This window comes from Camelus bactrianus, chromosome 3, assembly GCF_048773025.1.
Source record: "Camelus bactrianus isolate YW-2024 breed Bactrian camel chromosome 3, ASM4877302v1, whole genome shotgun sequence".
Classification (NCBI taxonomy): domain Eukaryota; kingdom Metazoa; phylum Chordata; class Mammalia; order Artiodactyla; family Camelidae; genus Camelus; species Camelus bactrianus.
Window position 1 is genome coordinate 70,294,522 of NC_133541.1, and position 23,340 is coordinate 70,317,861.

A 23,340-nucleotide genomic window follows, 5' to 3' on the forward strand; every position below is an offset into this window, starting at 1 on the left:
GTCAGATTCTAACATAAGAGTAACCCAGTTTGCATGAAAAAAATGCAGGAAAATTTGCATCAAAAATTGGCAGTTTATACAGCACCATCCAGGACACATTGCCCTGGAAGGCACAGTTCTTCTTGTCACTCGAGAGGATCGTTCTTTTTTCATTTATTAGACTTTCCCAAAGTCTAAATTATATACCCCACCTATAGACTTACCTCGACTTTTGATCTGTGCTCAAAATAGACGGTGGTCACTGAAGTCAGACAGACCACTTGAATTTAAATCCTTGTTTTCTCACTTCTGAGCTTTGTGACCTTCAGCAAACCACAAAATCTCTCAGCTAATCTCATCTGTAAAACTGGATGTTGTAGTAAGCATCTCATAGGCTCATGGTGAGGTCTGATTATATCCCAAGAATAAATCAGGACTGCCCATTGTACATGGATCTTTGAGAGTAGAAGGTAATTATGCACATACAAATAAGATCGATATTCATCAACCATTGTTCATGGTTCATTGTTGGTTTCTAGAAATGCTTCAACATTTTAGAAGGCTAAAAGTGAACTCATGAAAATAAAGGAAATAATTTCTAGAGAAAATAGTGCAGTCTGAGAACACAGACTAGCTAGTTACAGAAAGCCATGGAAGATTTAAATATTTGGTTTTCAGAATCCTCTTCTGGAAGGTAACCTGCAAACAGTAGCAAGTGGGTGCAACGGCAGTTGACATCACAAGTAAGAATGTGCGGGGCTTAAGGAGCCACTGGCCTCCTCATCCATGAAGCTGGAGACCCAGTGACAGCAGCCAGTGGGAACATGAACTGGAGATAAATGACTGTAACTCGTGTGACACTCCGTTCCCTCAACCACAAGCATAATGCACCACACAGAAAACTGTTAAAGAGGTTCTGATGTTCATGGGGCTTTTGATAGTGTTCACATTGACATACATACACTTTACAATAAATGATTTGCCAAACTGCCGATGGCTGGGGCTGAGGGGTAGGGAGAACAAAGGCGCCAGCTAAAGCTTGCTAAAGCTTTTTCTTACCTTATGTTGACATGTAAGGTGGAACCGAGGTCTTGGATATAAGAGATAAGAGAGAAATTGAAAAAAAGGGGGGAGGGTTTAATTTATTTTACAGTTTTACAAATGATAAAACAATAACACCCAATTGCTATACATAAACAATAGGGAAACAGTGTTGAACAGAATGAACTTGACAGAATAAACCTCAGCTTTCAATTCCACAAATGATGTAAGAAATACTCAGTAGCAATTATCCTGTGCAGCAATGCTATCTCTGTAAACTTTTTTTTTCCTGCTATATACATTTGAAACACTTGTGCTTTTGCCTACACAAAGAAACAGTATCATTAAAAGGTGCTACTTAAATGGGGAGACACAGGGTCTGAAGCCACAATCTGAAAACTGCAATTCAAATACATGGCCAGCTTCAAGACTTTTTTTTTTTTTTTACTTTTAATTTTTTTTTTTTTTTTTTTTTTAAGATTTGGATATACTAGACCCTTATTTTAACTCTAGGTATGAACAGCATAGAATTCAGTTATAAAGTAGCTCCCTTTAAAGCAGGTTAGTAACTGAAGTCTCAAAAGAACTTCTTTATTCTAAAGCGGTCTTATCTCCAGAGTGCTCCACAGGGCAGCCCCTGAAGATGTCAGCATTACACAAAGCTAGTGTGTGTATATTATGGACTCAGTGTGTATACACACAGACACACATATATAACATTGTATATATGCATCACACATGTCTATTTGTACTATGTAGATATAGCTATAGCACATATATAATAAAATATCTATTTCTAGGTGGGCTTTATTTGGATTTTCTTTCAACAAATATGAACAATAACCTTCCCTCACTCCATTTGCAAAACACTGGTATATTGATAATGTCTGATGGGGAAACTCTCAAAACTTGTAGAGGTAACAACTAACTATACATAACTCTTCCTACACCCCTTCCACAATTACAGATATTCCCAACAATATCCACGGGAAAATGAGTCTTCTATGAACTAAATACCACACTGTGTGAATTATGACTAACCGGCTCAATTAGAAATAAATTACTTTGTTCACCCTTTTCCTGTGTTGTAGCTTAATAACTAGTTGGTATGTACACAACCTATAGCTTATTTAAATAAATTTCTTCTGTAAGCATATACGTAGAAATCCTTATTAGCAATGGATAGACATTTCCTACGCTAGACGATACATAAAGACATCGGAATGCCCGGCACCTTCTTCAGGTAGAAAAACTTCCAGTCATTTCATCAGTCCTGTGGGCCAAATCATTGGATTTGCCCAGAAGAATCTGTTACTAAGTTATCTGTTTCTTTTGTATTCCAGCAACTTAATATTAAGTACACGACAGGCTGGGTAATAATGATGAAAATGTTCCTACGGCCTACTCTTGTCAACAGCACGGTAACAACCACGTTCTCTGAAGGACAGGAATAGTTCACAATCAGCTGCCCGAGCACTGCCAGGTACAGGGTTACATCGTGGAAAAGAAAGAAAAAGATTAAAGCTGTGAACATATGATAGTCTCAAAAGGAAAAAACAAACAAACAGGTGTTTCAAGTATGTATTTATAATCTGATTTCATCACGCTCCCTTTTGCCCCCAATGGGTTAAATCTCAATTCTTTTTCTTCCTTTTGCTGTTAGCCTTCGGTGACGTCCTTGCCCTGTCCCTGTGAGAAGGCCACAGCGGATGTGAAGGGGGAGGGACACAGAAAGGTATCCAATAGGGAATGAAATGGTCTTGTACAGTTTGTCTTTGAACACTAACTGCCTTTAATTGAATTCATTCTTGAGTATTGAAAGTTCCCTGAGATGAACAAAAGTAGTCTCAGTCGATACTGAAGCCCTTTTTACATGCTGAGCATATTCAGAACTGGGCAAAGTATTTAGAGAACACAAAGCCTACGGCAACAAAGCCACGTGAAGCTAAAAAGGCACTACTCAACGCATCTACGGGATAAACACCACCGCACAGAACAGTAAAGGTCTGGGACGCTTTTGCTGTGGCCTTAAAAGCTGTTTAAATGCATTTGTTGAAAAATGCAGTAAAAACGGCAAGGTACCTTGCTGCTGCTTCTTGAGACATACTTTCAGTGAGTTCTGAGATGGATTTTATCTATAAGGATTTACCTGTGACTTCAAACATTTCTGTTGAATTCAAACTAAAGGCTACTCAAACAACCTGTCTGCAAATAGTCCAAATTAGGTAATTAACCTATTTTGGATTCATTAAGTAAATCCGATTTTTCAAGTTTACATTCAAAATATGGACCCAATTCTTCAAAAATTTCCAATAAATAAGAGGTTCAATGATAAAAGCACATCATGTTCTATCCATTTTTAGCTATGCATCTCCTTTATGGATTCTATTTTGTTTTCTCAGAGATACATAAATTCTCAGAAAATATAATCTTCTGTATCCCAAGGTTCTACCATATTTTAAAAAAGAATACCACATACTATTAATATATTGAGAACTGTACTACCATGAATATCCTTTGTCCTTGAAAACATACATATAGTCTCCATGCTATTTCTTCTTTTTTCAGACTGTCTTCCCTAAGGAACAAAACATATATACTCCTCATGCTATTTCTTCTTTTCTCAGACTGCCTTCCCTAAGAAACAAGAAGTAATCTATGTTGTTTCAGGTCAAGAGCAGAAGTGGGAACACAGCACTTCTGTTTTCTAAAGAAACAATTTACCATCAGAATTACCTACCAGCATACTAATTACCAGAAATTGGCCTACTAGTCAATTCTGCTATATGTTAAAAGTTTTTAAATTTTTATTAATAATTTCATGTGCTTGTATGAAAACACATTAATGTGATAACGAATAAATTTAACTACAGAAAAAAATACTGGTTAATTTAACTTGAAGTGCAAAATACTGATGTACAGTTTCATTGTTAAACCTCTTAAAAGTAATGATGTCTGTGATGAAAACAACACTCTATCAATCATATTATTTCTGCACTAAGAGAATTTAACAATAATCTAGAGAGCGTGCCAGTCTTTCCATCTGAATAACAAGGGGGATATCAAAGAACTAGAAGTCACATTCCAGCCCTATCAGTTGAACATTTACTCTAAAGGGCAAAATGCTTCCACAAAATCATTATGAAATGTAAAAGCTGTGGAATCTTCCGTCAAATAAAAATAAAGTTTGAAAAGTTTAAAATATCCAGAGACAACTTTTATATTAGTAGCATAATAATATATTAATATATTATCTTCATGAAAGGAGAATGGTTTGTTGTGTAGACACATCATTATAATCTTTGGTACCAAAAGTACATTTTTTTTTCCTGCTAATTTTATCATCTCAGATGACACAGAATATCTTTCCTTTAGAATGGCTCACGATTACCGAGTGATACAGTTTAGATGGTACCTTCTACACCACTGGAAAAAAATCTGGAGGTTTACAGTTGTGCAAAATAAAACCTTTTTACAGAGTCATTGTGGGATAACTCTTTAAAAATATAAGAACTTCAAAAATGATCACTTGCAGGTTATTCATCTCATTCATATTTATCTCAGAAAGGATTTCTAAGCATCCCGACACCAAAACCAAAAGAGATTCCAGAAGGCAAAGGAGAACAGAAACAAAAACATAAAATTCATGATCACACACAGAGTCCTGACTGAAGGCATTGACTTGAGTTGTTTAATCTGAAGGATTTCACTGCTCAAACTGTTTCCCTCTTGATTTCTGCTGACAGGACGCTTCAGTTTTCCCGAGGGCTGAGTTGTGTTCCCGGGTGCCTCTTCTCATGTGCTTGGCCTTGCAGTGGCAGCCCAACAGTGATGAACATATTTGCTTCATTAACTAATGACAAGTGCATTGTTGGATCTTGTAAACACTACTGTTTATACATTCAAACTGTGTTCTTAGTGGAAGTGGCACTTACTAGGACCCTTGAAGTCAAAATACATAATTTTTAGAGCACTTTGCAGGTATTTCATCAGCTGGTAGTGGATTTCTCATGAATGTCCTTTATCACCTTTCAGGTAAGTGGTGGATGCTGAAATCCAGTCTTGTTTTGGATCCTATTTGCAAATCTCAGGAAGCATCTTCAGAAAAGAAGTGCATATTCAGTCTGTATTTTCAGATGTGCTTTATTGCTTTACGCACTTTCCTGTTGTCAGTTTCAGAGCTCCTCTATTATGCAGCACATTTAATGTTTTGAATTCTAATGGCATTCTATGAGGACTTGCATTGGAAAAGTATCTATACTTTAAGTCATCATAGTAATGATATTTGACAGGTTTTCCATTCAAATCCTTAGGGAATGGCCAGAATCCGTATAGGTGAATTTCATCACAGAATCTTGTGGCGAGTGTATACATGAGCAGACCTGTGCTGGGTCTTTTGATGGGAACTTTGTTTGTCAGCCAGTAACTGGGGGAAAAAACACACACACGAGAGAAGAATTTAGAGAAACACTCAACAAACCCTGTAGCAAGTCTACTACGTATAAAGTAAATAAAATTTGAGAAGTAAGTGTATGAATGACATTCAAAAGATTGCTGAAGAAATAATACATTCCTTAAGCATTTAGAAAATTGAATACATTTATTTTATTTTTCTTACCCTTTATTTTCTTGCTTATTTTTGAGGTCATATGAATAGCCAGGGGACCTGGAATGTAGGTAAATATGACTGTGGAATCTTATATACAAAATGAACTAGCAGCAAACATTTTACATAGTAGAATCTCCTCAGAAAGGGTTAAACATGACTGCAAAAGGCACAGTAATTGGGCAGTGACTTAAGTAATTTTCCCAGAACAGAAGGATTGAAACTACGACTAAGTTTTTCAAATTCTTTAATATTTCAATTAAAAACTTAAACAAATAAATGCTTTGCCTGTATTATATTAACTGACTTATTCAACTCCAATTTCCAAGTCACATTTTACTACAGCTAATTAAGAATATAGCCTCAACCCACAGAACAACATAAAACAAATATTTGTAAATAGTTTACCATTTATGCAGTTTAAAACTTTGTTCAATAGGTAAAATATATTTCAATGCTGATATGTATTTTATAGTACTCATTTTAAGAGGCAATAAAATATTCCAAAATGTCTGATCCACCATTGTTGCCAAACTTTGTTCATCTGAAAAGCATGCACACTCATAAGTTAATCATCACCTCTGGCAGGAAAGGAGGTTTCCAACACTTGGCATATTCATTATCTTATGTGGAATAAGCTAAAAGAGGAAGAATATGGATCTTCTCTTACTTTCAAAGCTGTCCAATTATAAATAAAGTTAATAAATTGCTTGGTTTTTTAATTTTTGTTTTTATTATTATCTCCTATGTAGGGAAATATATACCCAGCCATCCAAATATGAGATCATTAGATTCTGGTTGTTGCTGTGTTTAAACATTTGCCTTAGATTTCACATAATATTATTTCCTTTTTCTTTTAAAAAATAATTTTTGAAGCTTTCCAAGGTAGATCAAATACATCTAGAATACTGAATATGAAAAGAACAAAATTTTGTTTTAATTCTTTTGGTTAAAGAAATATTGGACTTTCAAACCTCATTACAAACATCCAAAACATGGAAAATACACTTATCTATTATTACTCCTGTGTTTTGTTTTGTTTTTTTTCCTTTGTCTTCTTTTTCCCCCTACCTTTGAACCAGGATTGACGGTTCACATTTTCAGTTTTGCTTGTTGGGTGAAGGCCATGTGCTGAATGTTGTGCACCAGGTGAAGTGTATTGCGGAACTTCTGTTATCACAAGTGTTTTGAGAAAGCATATTCTCAGGAAAGAAGATTCATAAGGAATTTTCAGAGAAGAACATGTATGAATTTCCTCATAACTCAAAAGTATGAGCAAAAACTTTAGCACGTATATTGCTCACAACATGAAGAAACCACAGAGATTTCGTGCATGGAGCATAGTTAATCTACAGATTGAAGGCACTGAAGAAACAGCCTGAAGCTCTCGCAGCTCTGAGAAAGCAGGTGTTATTAACATGAAATGATTATTATAGAAAAGTTCTGTGAGCATGATCTGTGTGTGGTTACAAATGTCAGCTGATGCAGTGGGTTCCTTTAAAGAGTACATTTATTTATAAATGTTTATAAAAAGTATATTTATTTATAAATGTTATAAATGTGGGTGAAGCAAGTTCAAACTCAGTCGAGAAAATGGTTATTTCCATCAAAGAATGTCACTTATTGGGAAGTTTGGCAGCATGAAGGTCATGCTGAATTATCTTATTTCTCAAATGAGGGAAAAAAAATAGCTAGGAGAAAATAATATGAGGCCACATTATTTGTATGGGACCCCAAGGTCACATTATATATAAGATCACATTATAAACAAGCTTTGTGATGTTTGACTTTGAACAATTTGAATAATTTCAAAGAAAATTAAGCTACTCATTTGTCAGGATATTTTTGGAGAAACAATGCAAAATAAATGCCTCTTATCTTAATAATTTCTAAGAATAAATCACAGGAAAGCAGGCCTTAATAAATGGCATCAACATGTAACAGATAAATTGAAACAAAACCTTAAAGCATGTCAAGAACTAAGGCCACAAGCAGTAACATTTTGTGTTAAAAGACACAGGAGTGGATCCGAACACAATCAGTAAGAGTTTTCTATGTGCTTACTACAAATATAATGTTAGGTTTGAAATTGTTTAGGCCAACCTCCAGTATCAAGTTTCAGTATTTGGCCAAGAACATAGTATAATTTTAAGTATCTGAAAGTATTTGCTTTTATCTAAAAAGCTGACATTTAAAAAACTACAAATTTCTTGTGAAGGTTGATCAAAAACAGACTATTAAGTTTTTAATCCGAATCAGGAAAATAAGGCACTGATAAAATAATGAACTATTCATGCTCTAATTCAGCACAAGCTGCCCTAATTTTTATCTCAAATTCTTATCTGTTCTAGTTTAAAATTTAGCAATGTTTTCAATTTAGCAAATAATCTAGTTTCCATGTATGTATTCCTTTTTACAGAAACTGATTTTTTTTTAAATTATAAAATCAATGCAGGTTCCCTGCAGAAGATGTGAAGGAAAAAAGAAACGAATGTGGAAGAAAAATATTACCTATAGTCCAATCACATAGAGAGAATTATTGTCGTAATGTCCTGCCCCTGTTTGTTTCCCTAGCTGTTTGGATCTTCATATATATTACACTCATTCATAGACATACACAGAACGTTTCTCATCAGCTAGGCTGTTTTATTTCAGGTATTATTAATTCTCTCTCCCCTGCCTTCCCTTCTGCTTTGGTACTCTAATACTTTGTCTTGCTGTATGAAACAAACTCACTCTGCGTTTGATATGTAAGTTTTTGAACATTTCTAACTTTTATAGATGCAATACTCTCCATAAATCTCACTACTTCCCAGCAGGGAAGCTTTGTTCCTGCTAAGCAAGGTGTCTTACCGACTCTTCATCCAACATATCAGCCCCATTTCTTATTTCAAACTAACTCCACACTTGGAATGCCTTTACTCACCAAACCAGTGTGCTACAGAAGGCCATATTTATGGCCACAAGATGTGGGTGTGAACCTATAATATAATGCTTATGAGTACTCAGGAAAGCTACTTCAGTTCCTTGGACCTTGGCTAGTAATATCTCATATACAAGATTGTTATGATAAAGTAAAAGAGATACTAAGTATGTAAGAACATAGTATAAAGCTTGACACGTAGGAAGTAACAGTAGTTGAATTTCAACACATCCCACACAACCCATTCTCCAGTCCACTCCACAACCTACTTTCTCCTGGTGCCTTCTGTAACTACATATTGGCTGGAAAACTGTGGTCATGTCATTTCACCTCAATGGCATGCTTCTTTAGTTGAGAAACAAAACCATCTGACTGGCTTTGGGGCTTCCTCTGTCTATAAGATTCTATTGCTGTTTCAAATCTTCTCTCCACGAAACTGCAAGCTCCCTGAAATTGTGTGAAACTCTCTTGCTCCTGCTCTGCTTCCTCCTCCCCGCTCTGTTCCCTTTACCTTGTTTCAGTTTTTAACATACTGCAAAGCAAAGAAGGGACCTGATAACAAACTGACATCATCATGGAGTAACAACAGTCAGGCACACAAAATGGAGTCAGTGCGCCACTGAGGATCTGGTCTCAGACACACCTCTGCACCACTGAGAACCTGAACTCTGTTTGAACTGTACCAGACCGGAGCACACCACCAGCTGTCTTCAGAACAACACCTGCCAGCTGCAGCCTCATGCTTTCAAGGTCTCCCCTTGTAACTACACAACCACTTCAGGCTCCAACCAATCTTAACAATCATCCTTATTTCTTGCCAGCTCCAATTATAATTATTGACAGACAACTCATGTAACTAACTGTAACCTATGGTTTTTGCCTTTACTAGCCTCCCCCATTTTATAATCCTGTGGAACACAATTCCAGTATTTCTTGAATATGTGTCTCCCAGGCTGCAGTCCTAACAAATTCCAAATAAACACCTTTTTCCTTTCAATCAGGTCTCTGTTTCTAAAACTTTGGTTAACATACTTAATAGATGCTTCTTGATTTTAAAGCTGGCAATGTGTTAGATTTTATCTCATAATAAATTAGATAATAATCACCTGATGAGCCAAAATACATGATTATTTCAGGAAACCAATGTTTTAGAAATAAAAGCAAAAAATATTATTCAATAGCAGTCTTTAATATACTGATGACAGCTCACACTCAACATATTGGAAAACAATGAATATTAATTTGTATTTGTGTTGAAATAAAGAGGCCTAGAAGTTTAGAAGTAATATATTTCCTCTTAAAATATTATTCTTCTTCCTAAAATCGATCGTGAAAATTTCTAGAAGAATTTGAATACAGAGTATGGAATTCCACTGTGCCAACAGTTTTAACTTAATATCATACTATATGCAAAGTTTCCATTCATGAGTCCAGAGATTACTTGCTCTGGAACGTGAGCCAGAGTCCAGAGCAACACACGTTTGTGCGCTGAGTTCTTCTCTCTTCCTCCTCTCATATTTATATTCCCACAACTGAGCTTTGTGCTTAGCACCAAAGGAAGATTCTGTTAAAGGTAAATAACATGCCTTCTGGTTATAAAATATCTACAGGAATTTGAGATATTGTAGAAGAATTAGCTTTCTATACTACATCTTTGCAGAAGATGTCTGCATCTTCCCAGTTCGACATTCCATACCCCAAACTAATTCTTGTATAATACCTGAATATTATATATGAATTTCTGGGGTTCTGTCCTCCATATTGGTCAATATGTTGGTTCATTCTTCAGAGGAGTATATGTGTATGTGTTATAATATACAAAATTTAAAGCAATCATCCTTGAGCACATGGAGTTTTATTTTCAACCGTTTAGGTCATCCTTTCATTATGTTCCCAGTCTGCAGTATAGTACGTTACATGAATTCATTCAAAGTGCATAAAACTTAATTTTGTTTTAAAAATGTTTTGGTAAAGTTCATGATACCTTTTAAGATTATGAGATGGCTTGTCTTGTCACAAAACTAGAGTTGGTGATAATTTCTTAAAAACAAAATAGAACTTCCAGCACTATCCTCACTGAGAATGATTCAGTCCACCGTGAATTAATCCTTATATTATTCCAGAGAAGCAAAAAGTGATAGGTTTTACACCTACTTCTCATGCGAGGAAACAAAGGGGCAATTAATGTGTCCTGGCAAGCTAGGAGTAAATCCGGGAGTAAAAACATAAGCAATGTATTAAAAGGCAGCAGTAATAATAATAATTTATTGAGTATTTATAATGATCCAGAGACAGTGTTAAGAGCTCTACATATGTAGAATTTTTCATTTAATCTTCACCATCAACTTATGAATAGGTGTTATTTCACACGTGAGTACACCAAGGCTTGGGAAGGTTAAATACCAGATTAAAGCCACAGAAATTATAGGTAACAAGACCAGGATTCAAACCCACTTATACCTGGCTATGATGATTTCAATCAAAGAATTGGATTTCTTAGCTTTTTCAGATCATGTAGCTTGGAATAGCAAGTCCTTGGGACTATTTTCAATACAGAGTTCACACAGGGAAAAATAAACATCCATATGGCGTTTTGGTGACCAACAGTCTGGTGTCAACAGTGATGTGTTTTACACATGGAGCTTTTTTGGCTTTTCGTTTTTATCCAAGGGAAATAAGAGCTGACCAGAATAAAGGACCCATTTTTCCCATGAACGGTCTCAAAAGTGTTTGAAATCAGAAGATAATTTTGTAGTTTCAGTATGTAACTTACTTAACCACATTGCAAATGCCAAAGGCAGTGACAGTGAATCAAAGGGTAGGGATTTCCATGCAGGTTTGAACAAGGTTTCTTAAACTATTTTGAAGTGTCATTAAAATGAAAGCAGGAACTTGTAACCTTAAGAGGTCAATCTATCAATAGTTTTTTTTTTTTTCTGTGCGCCCTTTATACACAGATCTCTGTACTGGTCAGTTGATAAAAGGAAAACAGAAAATTCTTTCTGCCGAGGCCCTCCGTAGTATACATTTAGAAAATGTTTTATCCACCCTCAAGCCTAATTCATCAGAGGCATAGAGGACTCATGACATGGGAAAAGGAATACAGATACTACTTGAGTCCTAATAATCTCTACATTCTATATGGTACCTATTTATGTCACTTGACTTCCATTGTAGGAATTAGGCTTTGACCCTAACTCTGAATTTCACTCATATTTTTATCTGGCTAGATACATAGTCAGGTTGAGTGTGGATACATTGTGAAGAAACTCTAAATCTACATATACTCCACCGGTTTTGTCAAGTGCCAGATTTTATTAGTGAACATAGAATTCTCATTATTGTGATAGCAGTAATTCCACTTCACACTCACAGTTTCAAAGTATTGTCACGTGAGTCTTACAGACTCCTGTAATATATGCTATAGTACATATTACCATCTCTATTTCACAGAGGGTGCAGTTAATAGCTCTAGAAGTAAGATAATTTGCCCAACTCTGCTAGCTAATGTCCTGCTCTGGTATGCTGGTGGCTGTTTTAATGCAGACACTGGCTAGGGGACAGAGGGCTGTGAATCGTAGCATTCGTCAATTTCTGTGATATAGCTACTCCCATCACAGCTGATTTCAAGTTATTAACCTGATACTAATGAGCACTGAGCTGAGGAGAGATGGCAAAACCAGCTCTTGCAAGCCAGTACAAGCCAGCGTCAGTACACTGTAGACGAGACAGAAAATATTCCTCCTGACTTTTAGCTCCTTTCAGTTTGCATGATAAAATTCAACATTAAAGAACTCTGCCTTAGAAAGATTCCCAGGTAGTTGTTCATATACATGTTATTTGCAAGGAGAGAAGATGGGGGTATAAGTTGCACCTTTGTAAAGATGGTGTCACTTCTTACTACTAGAGAAGTTTAACATCATTACATAATGAAAATAGAGGTGACTGTTGCTCCTATTTTTATCTCATAATTTCTAGCTCAGTGCTGGGTACACAGTAGGTACATAATGAGTGCTTCCTTAATTTGTTCTTGCTGGCATCTTAGAGGTTTGTAGTGCTAATAAGATGGAGCATACTCATGATGTGACAACCTCTTAGTGACAACATTCAACAGTGGGAAAGCACTGGAAAAGCTGGAGCCATGGCTTTGCTTTACCTTGAGCTAACTACGTGGTCTTGGACAAATCACTTAAACTCATTCAGCCTCAGTTTGCTTACCAATAAAATGAGATTCTTAATATGGTTTCTACTACACCTACAACTCTCCTTTATAAAAGGTCACAAGTAATCTGAATTTAGATGGAAGAACATGAGTGTTCACCTAACTGCAGTAGTCCGATCTTTACATTTTGCTTGTATCTATTAACTACTCCCACTTTAATAATGCATTGACATAATATGCAGCCTTTCCCTTCAATAACATGACAGAGCTGTTTGATAAAAATCATCCCTGCTGACAAACTTAACATCATTTCTGGTTTCCTGTAATACTTGTAATTAGAGAGCATAAGATGTTTCTCCACTTTCAAAAATTGTAATAAATTGACTGTTACCTAAAAATTATAAAATTATCCATCATAATTTCAACGATAAAGCTAATGGAAGAAAATGATATCATAGGAAAAATGAAACCTTGCTGAGAAGTGAGAAAACTTAAACAAAAATAAACAGAGGGAATACTTTTAACTTTATTTACCATGTCAGAAACCAGGATGGAATTTAGGTAGATCACTCCAAAACTGCATCATATGCTGATCAGATATTGATGAAAGAGACTTAAGAGAAATAATTATAGATGGATTCCACTTGTATTTAACAAAATATCTTTGGGGGCCTTTCAAAGATAATGCTTAAAAGCCTGAACTAGTGCATGGTGATTATGGCAAAAAATAAAGTAGACATAATGCCACAGGTTTTAATGAGTTTCTCTTTTAATCCAATTGAATTCTAAAAGACAACTGAAATTTACAATCTAAACTGCCAGAACGAGGAAGTGGTGACGTCCGAAAGGTGAAATACTGGAAACACAGAAGGGGGTGGTCCTTTGAAGCATGATGAAGGAGTTAAATGAGGTTATGCTGAAGTGCTTTGTGAATGATCCTTTTTATGAGATCAGGTTGATTTTTTAAAATTAAAAAACACTGAAATCTTATATTTATCCTAATAAGATTAAAAGGAAGCGGTATAATCATTTATTATAAGACATGGAGTCTTACAAGAAAAGGAAGTAGAATTGAAAGTAAGTAGAGCAGGGAATCCTAATGCTTAGCATAAATGGCTTAGCTATTGGAAGATTAAAATGACAGCAGTGTTTTATTCATGAAATGTTTTCCTTTGCATAAACATTTATTCTAAGGAGGCACTTAGAGATTATACTTTCACATTCTCCTGTCAACATACGGACAGTTTCTCAATAAAAGTCCACATTACTATGGTAACAAAGTATAAATAACTCTTCTAATGGCCTGATGATCTTCTTTTAGCTTCATCTGGACAATTTACAAATGGATATGCCCAGTTTACATCAATACGTCCGGTTAGATTAACCTTCTAGATAGGAGATGTGCTAAAATCTATTTCAAGAGGAGTAAGGATCAGCAAATGCAATCTACAATGCATTAAATAACAATGTAATCTATGACACATTCAATAATGAAAAATGCTTGCTAGCAAAGTGTACAAACAACATCAGCCACAGATCAAAGTTCTTATCAAATCCCAGTGAAGGAACAGAATCAAGACAGTTACAAGCAAGCTCAAAGAAGTTCTTTAAAAATTTCCCAGCAAGTATCAAAACAGTAACAGTTGGGGAAGTTAGTCAAACATAGATCATTATTCTATATTTTTATTCCTGTCATGAAGTGTGTGATGCTGAAGAGACTGCCCATTTAGAAAACTGCTTTGTCCTTGGCATGAATTTATCCCTCAATAAAGGGCTTTCTATGAGCATTCAAGCTGAGAAAGAGAGAAACGCCCCATGAAAGAATGTTGCCGCGGCAATGCCACGGATGCGGGCTTTGGGATCTGCATCATATGCTTAAAGCTACATGTCACTAGAAATACCACTGCTGTAATTCTGTTCAACAAGATTAACTAGGAGATAATTTAAAAATTTTATTTTTAAACCTATGAAGGACTAGGGTGATAAGTAATTTTCCCTCTAGACGTCAATCTCTAGTTGACCAAAGTCCAATCTAATGGAATCAATGCTAATTTTCCTCCCTTTTCTTATTTAGTCTCACTTAATGCTGATCCCTTCAACACATTTGTAGGTAGAATCACTTAATTTATAAAATCACATTTATTAAATAGTTGCTAAATGGAAGACCTTTAGTAGATATTTTTAAAAAATATCTTGTTCTTCTGAGGAAGTAAAACAATCAGAAATCCAGCTGTAAAGACACTTACACTATGTAAATACTATTCTTTGCAATGGGAAAGTATGAAAGTAAAAAAAGTACTACAGAATCAGGCTCCTGTGTAACAAACTATACGGTGCCTGAGACTGGCCCCTATTTTGATGTTTGTCATAACATTCAGTTAAAATGCAACACTGGAAACAAAAAAGTTGGACCCTTCCACCACACCATATGCAAGAAACAATTCAAAAAGGATCACAGACCTAAATTTAAGAGCTAAACTCTAAAACTCTTAGAAGAAATACAGGCGTAACATACCATGACCTTAGACAAAGCCTTCTTAGGTTTGACACCAAAAAGGTCAAGAGACAAAACAAAAAATAAATTGAACTTCATCAAATTAAAAATTTTTTATGCTTCAAAGAAGGCCATCAAAGTAAAAAAAAAAACAAAAACAAAAAAACAGAATGGGAGAAAATACTTGCAAATCATGTATCTGATAAGAGATTTGGCACCTAAAATACATAAATAACTTCCACAACTCAATAATAAATAGTCAAAGAACCTCAGCTTAAAAACTGGGGAAAGAAGTAGACATTTTTTCCCAAAGAAGATATACAAATGGCCACAGGAAAAGACAGTAAACATCATTATGCAGTAGGGAAATGTGAGATAATTTTTGCACCACGCAGAATGGTTATAATAAAAAAGACAAAGCATAATGTGCAGGCGAGGATGTGAATAACTGAACCTCATGCGTTGTTGGTGCTTGTGTATGCGAGTAAGATGGAGTTGCCTCTCTGGAAAGTCCGGAAGATCCTCGAAAGGCTAACATCGAGTTATCATATGATGCAGCCACTGCACACCTGGGTACACGATTCTCTACTCAACCAAACTTTATTTAGGCTCCTCTGAGCCCTTCTCTCAACCAGGCCTCTACTTTGGCCTTCTGTGTCCATCTTCTCTGAGTCTAATTTTAGGAAGAATCCTGCCAAGTTAGTTTAGTGAGACTCCCTCTACCCTTGTTATTTGACCACTCTTGACATCTGATCAGATTTCTCATACCCCAACTTTGATGCCCAAGCCTTGGGCCTAGCTTTAGCAGAATCTTGTTAACTGTGTAGGCAGGAATCTCCACCACCCACCTCTCCCTGCCTTGATGTCTTCTCTTAGAATTTCCCACCCCTACTCCCCTCTTTGGCCAGAAATCTTCACTTATTTTTGCTGTATTCAGAATTGAGGTCAGTTCTATACTGAAGTCTCTTTTCCCCTATTGCAATAGTTTCTGAATAAAATCTGTCTTTATCACTTTTGGCCAGTGCCTGGCTGTTTCTCTTTGGTAATACTCAAAAGAACTGAAAACATGATCATACAAAAACTTGTACACAGATATTTATAGTGGCATTATTCATTATAGCTGAAAAGTGAAAACCTACATTTTCATCAAATGATTAATGGATAAGTAAAATATGGGACTATTACATGACAATGAAAATGAAATACTAATACATGCTACAAGGATGAACATTGAAGACATTATTGTAAGTGAAAGGAGCCAGTCACACAAGAGCAAATATTACCTGATCCATTTATGTGAAACGCCTGGAACAGAGTAATTCACCGGGACGGAAGCAGACAAGCATTGCCAAGAGCTCGAGCTAGGGGCTGAGGGGGAAATCAGGAGTGACAGCTAATGTGTCTGGGGTTTCTTTTTGGGTGAAGAAAATGTTCCAAAATTGACTGTGGTTAATAGTCGCCCAACTCTGTCAACATACTGATTTAACTGTATACTTTAAAGAGTGTATTACATAGTATGTGAATTATGTAGCAATAAAGCTATTATATTAAAAAATGTAATATTGAGCATTTTTTCCTTACATTGGTAAGGAGATAAATTCCTAAGTTAAACGTATCAGTTTCCTTTAATGTTATAACTTGTTCACAACTCTCAAGAATTAAATAGGGAATTATAACCCTACAGAAACTAAACAACAAACAGATTTTAAAACTTAGATATCTATCATCTATTTATCAATCTATCCGTATCATCTATTATATACATCAACTGTATGAATTGTCTCTTTAATATTATAACATTTCTCAAAATAAGAAATGGAAAAGATAACAGAGAAGCAAGTATGAAATTGGCCGTATTGTGTTGTACAACCGAGAAGCTTTGGGACATGGAAAATCCTCGGACGTAGAATGGAGTTAGTTATCAGAGTGAGCTCTGCTCAAATGAGAATTTGCTTTGTGAGACTTGGTCCTTCCTTGATCATGTCTGCATTTCAGTTTCCTGATCTGTAAATCTGAGCTAAACCATCTTACCTTTGGGGATATTGGAGGAACTGAATAATATGATACAAGTAAGAGTTCACTGTGAATTATGAATTTATACACAAATAAAATTGAATATATTATGTTGATGCAACTGTATTAGATTACCTGTGCATGTGCCTATATAACACTCAACTCGACTAGTGAATCTGAGCTCAGTTTAGTTTAGTTCTATTTTTTGTTTGTTTAAAGAACTTGTCGAATTATTGCCTGCACTATACAACGAGGGCTTAAAAATCATCTAGCAAAACAAAACAAAACAAACGAACAAACAAACAAAATACCCAATAGTTACTTCTTTTAAACTTGATAAATTTTAAGAGGCAGGGAGAAATGATCATTAGATTTCCATCTAGAATATGAACTATGCAATTCAACTGAATATAGCAATCATGAAATTCACATAAATTTAAAGGCACTGCCTAAGACAAACATTATTTCATATTTGTTTTCCTTTAGCTATACTGATATAATAGAAATTCAGGAATGAGAGTCACAAAACTTTTTTCTAGACTCTTTGAATAAGAATATAAGTTGATGGAGATAATTAGCTCAGACTTCATAACAATAAACTTATCAAGAGGGTGAAACATAACTTTCTTTAAAATGAAAATGTAATTGAAATGGCTTTTTGTTGTTGTTGTTGTTCAAGAGGAATATTTCCATAATAAAGCATCACAAATCACTTGTCTGATGATTGATTCTACTTGGGAAAAAAAAAAAATCTGAAGACAAGCAATCTGTGGGAGTTGGCTTACAAAGCATGTGTATAGTATTCTTGACCATCTGTTTCTCTGTGTTAGTATATTCATGTGATATTATTTTGTATGCTGACTTGAATTTCATTTAAACTTCCTTCACGCATGAAACATGCATAGAGTGCAGAAAGCAACAGATGAATCGGGGGAATGTGCAGGTTCAGAAAGGGAGTTTACACTACTGGAGAATAAATCACATTTAAACTTTGGAATAAAAGTGATCAGCTTAAAATATTGAGAAATCTCACACTGAATCTCTAATGGTCTTGCTTAACTAATAAAACACCTCTGAAATTTCTCAGTTGCTATCTTAATAATAAAGAGGATAAATGAAATGCACTACCAAAAAGGATGAAAATCATTAAAATTCCTGGGCACCTTGTAAGAGCTGTCCAGAGAGTCCTTCATTTTGTACAGGCACGAGCCTTTTTGCCTTTGGCCTAACAATGGTGTATGAAAGCAAACTCAAACTCAGGGACCGAGTGATGTATCTGAGGAACATTAAATTAGACTTAAGAGAAAAAAAAAAAAAAAAGAAGCCAACCTAGGCCATTCTGGACTGTTCCTCAATTAAATAAGAAAATATATCTGGTGGGTTCTTCAAAGTGGTTGCCTACATGAAAGACTTGGTAAATATGATCTTCATCCAGTTTACTAGAACCATAGGTTATTCACCAGAGAAGAGGAGACAGGTAGATTTCTGGAGTGAAGTAGAAGCAGAAGATTAATAAAAATTATAGTTATTTTGATTGGGCTTAAGTCATACTATTTATTTTGAAATTCCAAGTATAATAAAGAAGGCATGAGATTCCATGGTTTTCAAAACGGGACAAGGTTTAAAAATGCTTTTGAGGATGGTCTATAAAATCGACCTAAATTCTGTATAATATTAACATTAAACTTTCTAAGTTGGTGATGTTGAAGTGTAGTAATGAGCAGAGACAAAAAAGTGCATTGACAACTATCTTGGATAGTTCACATTTTGGTTATTAAATTCTGTCTGTAGTACATGGAGTTCCCAAATTAAGTGTTTAAATATTCTTAATTCTTATTTTTGTAATCTAGACCAACTGCCTATTATTTCTAGTCTCACAGACCTTAAAGAAAGCTGAAATCACTCATTATGGTTGCTTTTCTTATGGCTAGAATTATCAGGTCAGCGACAGGCTCTGGGAGTGCAGGGCAGTGATGGAATTTTGGACATTAAAAGGGCTTTTTAGGCCTAGCAAAGGGTTATGATATGAAATAATATTATTTTCCCATCACTATCAATGTATAAATAAATGTGCAGTTTGTAGCTATAGAATTAAGGTCTATCTGTCTTATGTAGATTAAGAAAAAAACAAACAAAAGAGTATTTGACTAATTTATAGCTTGCAGATTAGCTTTCCCTGAAACTGAATTGCCAGTAAGGCTTAACTTAAGTTGATTATATTAAGGTCAAAATAAAATTTTAATTCATGTAATTTACATAAAATATAATTTGGCAGAATCAACAAATCCTTATCAGCAGAATAGTTTATTTCATTTCCTCTCAATATTTCATCAGGACTCTGCATTTCCAGAACTCTAGTTCTCTGAAGAATATTTTGACCAGAGAGAAAACCAGGGAACCAGACATTTATACTAGTTGAAAATCCTCTTTTCAAAATGTAGTGGATATATGTATGTACACGTATGACTGAAACATTATGCTGTACACCAGAAATTGACACCTTTGTAAACTGACTATATTTCAAAAAAACTGTAATGGAGGTTTGGTTGATTTGCAATGGTCTAAAACTATTTTTAATATGTGGCTCTATGGACTAAAGAAATTGGAACTGCAGTGCAATGCTAAGTGAGGATCTTGCAGTTTTTATACGTCACACACTCTGGCCAGTTTCCCTGTCACTGTCTCTTGTCCATATTCAAGAGGGGATTACACATTTCATTGTGGGAAAACAACATTCCTTTTCAAACAGAAGTTCTACATAAGTTTCAATTTCTAGTTGATTCATCAAAACAAAGCTGGTTCAGAAAGGGGAAAAATTATAAATTGCTTACATTTGTTCAACCTAAAACATTATTCACAATCTGCCAGTGATGATGGCTAAACCATCTGGGGAATACGACAGGTAGTTGGGGGAAAAAAAAACTGTCACAGTGCAATGAAGAAATAACGTGTGTGGAAGTCTCAAGGTTACCTCATAGTTCAGTGATGGCTTTCAGGTATTTTGGAATAGACAAGTTCTGAATTTATATACACACAAACCAGAAGCACTTTTATACAGTCAGCACGGACATACTTGTTAAATAAAAATGAATGAATTACTGGAAGCAAGAGTTTTCTGAGACAAACAAGTGAAACAAATTACTACAGGTTATGATTAGGATTCTAATAATCATATGAATCTCTATGTAAGCATACTATTAACTATAGCAATATAAAGGTGTATGTTGCATATTATATTTACATACACAATTACATATAATATACCAATATATAAAAATACACATGTAAACAAACATATATATGTGTGTCACTAGTTTGCTATGCAAATATATATACACACAAATATCTCATAGGTATATCAAGTATCAGTACAGAGGTGACAATATTGCCTTCAACTCAAAACATTTTAGAATAGCAAGACTTTTTTTACCTGTGTGTTAGTTGAATCAAATCTGTCTCTCATTTCCTTTTTGCTATTAGAACGAAGTTTGTTGGCTGACAGTGCAGATCTGTATAATTCCTAATAAAACTCTGCCTACGATGAAGCATTTTTGTTATGAGATTTATTTTAGCCAATTTTATCAAGAATGTACCAAATTTGGTACTTGACCTATTTCCTACTTTTCAGAAACTTTAAAAATGAAATTAAAATAAATTTGCCCTAAAATTGATTTACTATTGATTTAAAATTAATTTTCTATTAAGAAACTGCCTATATAATCACTAATGTTATTCGCTAACTTCTCTTGACATTAATGCACAAGTTAGAAGCTTTCAAACTCTATTACAAATTTTGGTTTTAGTGCTACTAATTGATTAAATGTTGACTAGAATAAGTTCAGTATCAAGGAATAAATATGAAATAATTCTTTTTAATCTGGCTTGCGGAACCTTCTCTCCTTCAAACATTTCTTTAAACTACCTTGGGGGATCTATGCCAATTCCGTCTTCACTGAAGAAAGAGGAGAACAGCAGTGCATATTTTAAATCCATATGGCTTCCAAATACTCCCTTCCCCTTTTAAACATAGGCCAAGAGAAATACTGAATAAGTCTGCCTCCAGAAAATGCTCAGCAATCGAAGATGAGAAGAGGTATCAGGGTCACTTCCACTCATCTGCGTATTTAGTTAGACCCTCCTGTTGAAACAAATCACATTCAAATGTGACTGGAGCTGTGCATTTGTATTCATTCTACCGTGGAAACAGTCTGGATGCTTTTCTCCGGAGACTTAACGTATCTCAGTGACAGCTGCATTGCCACAATGTGCTGAAGTGGCTCATCTCGACAGGTCATATCCTGGATTGCTCATTCTGAGTGGCAGCTGGGATACCAGAGGGTTTTCTCACAGTGGGTAGGCCCTGTATTTAATCAGGCCCTCCCTGGTTTCCGAGACAAGCTGCACGTGTGGCTACAGGCCATTCTAAGAAGTTCAAGATGTACCTTTGTCACTCCCTAAATAGCAGTGACATTCATGGCAGCAATCTCTGCAGCTCTGCAACAGCAGTGCTAAGTGCCTTTTATGATCACAGATTTCCTGTGTCCCATTGTAGCACTCTCTGCCGATCCCACAGGCAGCGTCAGCACCATGGACACTGCTGGTAAACACTGGTTAAGTGACTCAGGATTCAAACTGAAATCTACATCTACACCTATTTGTCGGTGTCTGTACAGATGTACGTCTATACAGATGTATAAACCAATATAAGCAATAAAACATCTTAATTTAGTGCTGGAACATCTCACCAACCAGAGCAAAACTGTGATTGTAACAACAAAACATCAGTCTGTCTATTCCCATTCACTGGAAAGTCAGTTCCTGTCCTTCCTTCCTTCTGGGGGTGAGTTTTCATTCCTTGAGTTCATTACCGACTGCCCTGTATAAACCAGCCATGGTACAAAATCCTAATGAGGGGATCTAATATGTGGTGACGTAAGGAGCCCTTCCCTCTGCTTTTCTGAGTCCCCCTCTTCACACCAGGTGAGCAGCTTTTCGGGGCATTCGCCCAGAGCTGCAGAGAGAGCAACTCTGTTAATCCTCTTCCAAACTCGGAACTCCACTTTTCACTCCCTGAAATCTCAGAAAGCAATACCTTTTTGAAAACCTTTGAAAGTGGCTTATAATGGAGTCAAATATTTTTGTATTAGAAGGGAACATCGGTTGAATTTACAGTTTTTAAGCCCATCTTTGTTAAAAGACTCCTCTCAGGCCAAAAGCCTGGATGGTATCCTAGATTTTCTCACTTGTGAGACTCGAGAGGCATGTTTCATGATTAAACCTGCAGTTTGCCTGGGGACAATCTGGGTAGAAAGCTCTAGCATTCCAGCAGAGGAGGACCAGCGGTTTGCATGGGGTGAGGAAGGTCCTCAGTCCACAGGTGTCCATCAATTCAAGTCAAGAGGTAAAGGCTGTCAGTCGATACCACTCCCTAACTGAGCAAGGGATAAGAGCTGCCCAGTACTCTCTCTCTCTCCCCTTCAAAGCAATTATCTTAAGGCTTGACACCCTCTCCTTTGTCTTTTTTCTCTCCTGGATTAGAAATTAAACCTGAATTTTTTCCCAAACAAAAGTACATATATCCTTTTTGATCCATTTTCCTTAATTCCTCCCAGCTATTGACCAAATGCTTTGATAAAGCTTTTCATTTCCTTGCAGTTTTTCTTTGCCTTAATTCTATTCTAGAGTAATAAAGAAAAGGTTGAAAAACAAAGGATATTGACAGTGATAAACCTACAACAGAGAAAGGAAAGTCATAAGTTAAACAGAAAATAGACATAATAAATTATTCGTGTCCTTAACCTTTAAAATCTTGAACATACCCTTTAGCAACATAGTCTCTACTAAGTAAAATTGATTTTTCTAAAGTACAATTAAACAAGGTAAAGAGATATAAAATCTTATGTATTTATTATTTATGTTGTACTAGTAATAGTTCAATAGCAATGTTTTTGCAATCTTCGGCCATGAATGTGCAACATGAAAGATAAGGGGCCTTTGCGGTCCAGTCTAAGAGTTTAGCTCTTTATAAAGATTTGAAAAACATCGTACAAGAAGACCTGCTCCAAGGGACAAACGAGTGGAAGGCAGGAGAGCTAGACGTATCACTGTGAGTAGTTATGGTC

At 35.6% G+C, this 23,340-nt stretch overlaps 1 protein-coding gene across 2 annotated transcripts in view; it reads right to left on the minus strand.

Moving 5' to 3' along the window:
* Positions 1-1,095: 1,095 nt before the first annotated feature.
* Positions 1,096-23,340, minus strand: part of ST8SIA4 (ST8 alpha-N-acetyl-neuraminide alpha-2,8-sialyltransferase 4) — an 87,895-nt gene continuing 65,650 nt past the window's right edge. For both annotated transcript variants that reach the window (XM_010956309.3, XM_045517653.2), the window contains exon 5: positions 1,096-5,446. In XM_010956309.3, the coding sequence (XP_010954611.1) occupies positions 5,164-5,446 (283 nt within the window). In that variant the 3' untranslated portion in view covers positions 1,096-5,163. The remainder of the gene's footprint in view (positions 5,447-23,340) is intronic.